Here is a 6,000-nt window from a genome sequence, read left to right as displayed (position 1 = left end):
TAAATTGACTTAAAATGTCAGATGACTTATAGGCTCCAAGGCCTACAACATTTTAGCATCACTACTGAACCACTCTCTGCAAGTAATTATGCCGTTTTATTAGGAATTATCACTGCTTTGTATGCAGCTCCAATCGTGGAGCTTTTCTTTCCTGTGGGCTCTGAGTCAAGAGGATTCAAATAGCCCTCGAGTTTAATGAGCTGGTAGCATAAAAGCATTAGTCATTCGGCTGCCCCGTGTGTCCACCTGCTCCCCTATGGGGTGTTGTTGAGAATGACATCTGAAACACCTGCTTCAATCCCATTTACAAAGACAGTAAAACAGTCAAGCAAGCTGAAGAGCTGGTAAAACATGACTGTGACCTTGAAGCATTGGCCACGGCACTATAATTCACCTGTGACTGCCTGTTGATTTATCACAGTTAGAAGGGATGGGACTGTGGATATTGCTGATGGCTGTTTTGGCAAGCGAAAATGTGTGTCTGCTGCGTGGCATGCGGGGTTGTGGGTGTGGGGGGAGGGGGGGATAGGCAACAGCTGGAAGTATATAACCCAGTTGGGACCAACAGAGCATTTACAAGTCTTCTTTCCACCTGAGGATCACCGTGAGAATCAGAGCCACTTCTAACAACAGTGTCCTGTAGTGATGAAGTGTAACCATCTCCTGTCCTGGGCCTTTTTGCTCGTGGCCTCTGGCCCACTGCTGGCCCACCCCATCACCGAATCTGAAGAGATGCCCTATCCAGGACCTGGTGAGTGGAAAGTCATATCTCCTATGTAGCTTTTATTCACAGAAATTCACTAATTCAGCACCTTGATTAGCATTTATAGTAATAAAACATCATTTGTGAGGATTAATGGCAGTCAAGTCATGTCCTCAGGCTTTGAGGTAATTACTTTAGAGTTGCAATGTTGGACACTGATTGTTCTGCCTGAGTTCACACACATTAATGGAGGATTTCTCTGCTGTTGGAGAATATATTCAGTTTTCTGTTCAAATAATTCAAACTTCATCATTCATTTGCTTTATATGTCATGACAAAAGTGAAACGTGTTTACCATTTAGCATAAACTAGACTAATAACCAAAATAACTGTCTAGAAAATGTACATTATGTGAATCTTTACCCGTCAGTTGTGCGTTACCAGCTTTCTTTGGTTGTTCTTTTATCCTCAGTATCAGTCGAGGACGGAGGCGCTCTGGATGATCTGTCTCTCTCCGAGCAAACCTTCCCATCTCGGGACGGTGCTGGTCTCAGATATTCCACTCTGATATCTGGGGAGTATAACAAAGATGGTAAGAAACACACACATGGCTCATCTTGTATTAACCCTCCTGTTATGTTGCATTACATTACACTCTGCAGATACATTACATGCAACACAGTAGCTTACTGGAGGACAACATGAGCAACAGAAACAAAAGGATGACAGGCCTTGAGGCTCTGGAGCACATCCTTGATCACAACAGTGAAATAGAGGAGGATGTGTCTGAACATGAAGACCATCTTGAGGTCAATTCAGATTACAATGTTACTGATTATGAACCATCAGATGAGGAAACTGATATATCTGTTCCTCCAAGCGAGACATTTGTGTTAAAAAATTGTGAAATACAGTGTTCATCCTCACCCAACACATGTATACCGAAAATATTATAAAGACAGTGGCAACATGTATCAGCACAAAGCACACCGTGACGACATGTCACTCGTGTGCTGTGTAGACACACACACACACACACACACACACACACATACACCTCGTTCATTGTGTTCATATCTTGTTAATTTTTGTAAATGTCTGTTCCTTAACACTATAAGTAAACATGAGTACAGTTTAATTTCAATACAAATCCTCATGACTCATTTGGCTTGATTTTGAGTGAGCGGGTCAATATGACCCTGAACAGCAGAGGTGTCTCATCTCCATTTATCTACATCACCCCATGAAAAAAATAATGTTTCAAAATGTAAAAATAATTTAGAGAAAAATACATGTTATGGTAGACTAATGCAATTTACATCTAGGTTTTTCCAATGTACCTAAAAAATTGTTTTAACATGTATTTTTCATTAAAACGAGTGAGTTACCCTCATTGAACTATGATCTATGGAGGGGTGAATAACTTCATTCCACTAAATACTGATTGAATTGTTAGTAAGGGTGTTGGTGATGAGGTACAAACTATATTTATTAGGATTTTTTGGTTTCTGACAACTTTTGGATGATTAAACATGCACCGGGTCATATTGACCCGCGAACATCATGGCTGTACCTAAGAAACGAACATAACAGAAGGGTTAAAGGGCTCATACTCAATGCAGACACTTTCATCCAGGGAAAATCACCCAATTTCATTTTGCAGAAACATTGTGCTACAAATTCGAACTGATACACACAATTATACCAGTGTTACCACACATTTCTATGGTTGGATACCAAGCAGCACTGCTGGAGAACCAGGCAGTTGGAGGTACCGATGAAGACCGGGTAGTTGTAGTTGTTGATGGAGTTGCTTTACTTTTCTACTACCCAAAAGTCTGACATGCACAGAAACATGGCTAACGCAAACAATAGATCTGTCGTGCCCAACTCAACATTTTTTAGAGAATAACATGGTGCAGACCTGAAAATTACACAACTAGCAATGAAGTTGTCAACACGGAAATGGACGTGTTTCAGCCCTGTGCTTTCCAAAGCGTTTCCAATGCAACAATCTGTCATGAGTTATCTCGAATACCAGAATAAGATCGTGTTTTATTTCCCTCAGGTGTCAGAGCAGGCCTGCTTCCCAGGGGGATGAAAAGAGAGGTAGGTTTTCTACAAATGTTGTGACTTAAACAGCAAAGAGAAGTAAGCTGTGAATAAAATGTTTATCCCTGCTACTTTGCCCTGTGTTCCAGGTCCTATTGGAGAAACAAAGTCTCCTAAATCCGTTCAGCCGTGTGTTGGGCATCCGGAAACAGTTCAGGAAGAGAGCAGGGAATTCTGAGTGTTTCTGGAAGTACTGTGTCTAAAACAGTCAACATTATTGCTACACAATAGAGACAGGGCTTGCACTAAAACGGAAATCCCTATCTTGCACTCACATAAGGACATGCAGACAAAATAAGAAACATCATGCATGTATGTAGCGGTATGTCTGCACATATGTATGCCCAGGTGCATGTACTCACACATATACACTCATACATACGCACTGTCAGTATTTGTTAACAAAAAGAATAATGCCATAGGTGTGATTGAGATAAATTGTTTGGGGACTTTAAGACGATTTATTGAAATTCCTTGTATGTTGTATGTAACTATATTTATGTGCACACATTTGTTTAAAGTCCTTGGTTGTCTGGTATATGACCACATGTCTCTAAATGTGGAAGTTAAAGGTCATACAGCACTGTTTGTTGAACATAAATAAAAACTGTATTATAAATACTGTCTCTGCGAATTGTCTTTTGTTGAAAAAAGGTGTTGGTGCAAAACATATCAGGCACAAACCAGTTGTCTTCATTTTTTCATTTTTTTATTATTTTACAGCAGAAAGAATATAAAGCATTCAGAAAACATCTTCCATATTTTAAGGGCAATTCAAAACGTTTTGCATGGCTTCAGCAGCTGAAATATCTTCTTTTTTTTTTCTTTTTTTTTAAACATATCCATCGAGTCAGTGACGCTTGTACATGCACAATTACAAAAATAAAACTTACAAACAAGAGAAGGGAAGAAAAAGGAGGAAAGCAAAACACATTAGGAGAACCAAGAGGAGATGAAACTTTCTAGGGTTGGGGTCGGGAGCGGAGAAAAAGTGGGTCACATAACGAGGAAAGACAGAGAGAAAGACAGCTATAGAGGAGAGGAAAATAGATCTAACACTAGTTCACATGCAAAGTGTCGAGGACCCATAACTTTCTATCAAAGCAGGGTCTTTTTTTTTCTTCTTGGTTTGGAATTGATGAAAACGTGCAGTTCGGTAAAGGGTGCCATATAATTGCTGTCCATAAACTACTGAATGCTTGTCTTGCAATACTGGCATTTGCATAAGAGTAAGTCGACTACATGTGTCCAATCATTTTAAACTTCACTAGGTCTATAGGTCTCCACAAAATAGTTCTTTATTGCTCTGTGTCCACAAGTGGAATATGTTGTAAAACGGTTTCTGTTCTGTTGTCCTGATGTGCCTACCTTTCTCTGGTTTAGGTGCTTGGGGAAAAAGAAGAGGAGGAAAGGCAGATTCCCAGGTCTAGCCGCAGAACATCTTGAAATTGATAATACTGTATGAAGAGTGCCTATAAGCTAACCTGTCATCCCATTCATAAATGGCAGTAAAAAACAAGATTTGCAGGTGAACTTTTCACATAGCTACAATCTTAAATACCCTCTGCATTTTGTCACTTAGATAAATTAAAGGCCTAAAGAACCGGCCAGAATTATACTATGATTTGACAGGCTCCTATGACAGAAAGTCAAATCATTTATCTTAATGAGCTATATATATAACAGGACATTATGCCGGGGCTCCACCGTTGTCTGCAATGATCAACGTTACTGAGAGGAAATGGATTATATTTGATATTCATTCATTTTAAAGACTTCAGCATCGCAGCGCTGAAGCCGTCTGTCTTTACCAGAGAGCACTGCTGGAAGGTTTTCCTCCTTCAATTTCAGCTTCTTCTGCTGTGAATCACGTGTCCTGCTCTGCTTCCTCCTCCCCATTTTGGCACCCTGAGTAAAATACAGAAGGGAGGTGAACCTGTCCCTCAGCCTGGAGAATAGCGATGCCGCTCAGCGTACGAATGAAACTGACACCGTGACATGTCTGCGTGTGTGCTGCTGTGCTGTGTCTTGTGCGTGTGTTCGTGTGTACCGTGTGTCACTTAGTTAATACTTGCTATACATACTGTGACAATGGTCTCCACCCATGTACATTTGTCCTATTTGAAGTTGGGAGCACACTGATCAAATCTAAAAGAATATAGAAAATAACTAAAGAAAAGGTCTAAAAAGTTTGAGCTTGGTCTAAAAACAATCCTGTCGTCATGCTTTGCTATGAAAACCTCAGTGGCTACCGAGTATCGATCACTGGCTCATTTGTAGGTTTCCCGTCAGCCCTCCGGTCACATACCCTCTGTCTTTCTGAGTTCTGTGACACGTCAAACCAACGTTCATCGTTTTACAGAACAGCAAGTCTTTATAACAAGTCTACCTGACTACAGATTCTAGGAAAATAAGCATGCTTTAGGTGCAGTTTGGTCACCCAGTTAACTATTTTACCCATGCAAGCATAATAAATCCTTCTCCTTTTTCGCCACGACATTGCATTGGCTATGCATTCTAACCACAGACCAGGAGGATGAATGCAAGGCAACAAACCCCAGTAGTGGCATATCTAAGTGTGATTTTAACAAGCTGTCCCTTTACGAAACACAAAAGAAGGCATACAAACAAAAAAAAATAAAGCTTAGCATGTTGACAAGCTGGAGTGCTGTGGGAATATCATATTGTCGCTTTGGTGAGTGTAAGGTGACGGTGATCATGTGTGTTCATGTAGAGGATAACAGCACTGTCTGTGGGTGACCATGTTCTCTCACATTCTCCTCAGGTACATTGTATGCATTCTGACACTGGGCTTGTGTGATCAGGATATGAATAGGCACTTTCTACATAAACACTCGGGAAAATAAAGTTGACATATCAGAAGTGTGTGGAAAAACAAACAAAAACAACCAGTCAGTCAAGGAAATAAATCTGAGAAATACCTACTTAGCCTAATAATAATTTCAACAAACATGACAATACTTCAATAAATAGAACTCAAGTTTTTCAGTGGCACTTGGCTTAAAAATCAAATGTCATTACTTTGATACAGAATACACTTTCTGGTAGTTCTGGTAGGAATATATTATAGAAATTAGGCAGCAACCAACAGGCACCTCTGAACCAGCAGCTCATGTTCTCTCTCGGATTGTTCCTACAGCCCAATCAATACTGATATATACGTA

General features: G+C 40.2%; 1 protein-coding gene across 1 annotated transcript; it reads left to right on the top strand.

Moving 5' to 3' along the window:
* Positions 1 to 645: 645 nt before the first annotated feature.
* Positions 646 to 3,018, top strand: LOC306709821 (urotensin-2-like; the record flags this gene model as incomplete). Its single annotated transcript, XM_079178117.1, has 4 exons — positions 646 to 751; positions 1,176 to 1,295; positions 2,772 to 2,812; positions 2,905 to 3,018. The coding sequence occupies 4 exons, from the start codon at positions 646 to 648 to the stop codon at positions 3,016 to 3,018; spliced, it is 381 nt and encodes a 126-aa protein (XP_079034243.1).
* Between the last annotated feature and the right edge of the window lie 2,982 nt (positions 3,019 to 6,000).

The sequence above is a fragment of the Pholis gunnellus genome (genome assembly GCF_910591455.1).
Source record: "Pholis gunnellus genome assembly, chromosome: 2".
Classification (NCBI taxonomy): domain Eukaryota; kingdom Metazoa; phylum Chordata; class Actinopteri; order Perciformes; family Pholidae; genus Pholis; species Pholis gunnellus.
Note: the sequence above shows the minus strand (reverse complement) of the source record. Positions and strands in the feature narration are given on the sequence as shown.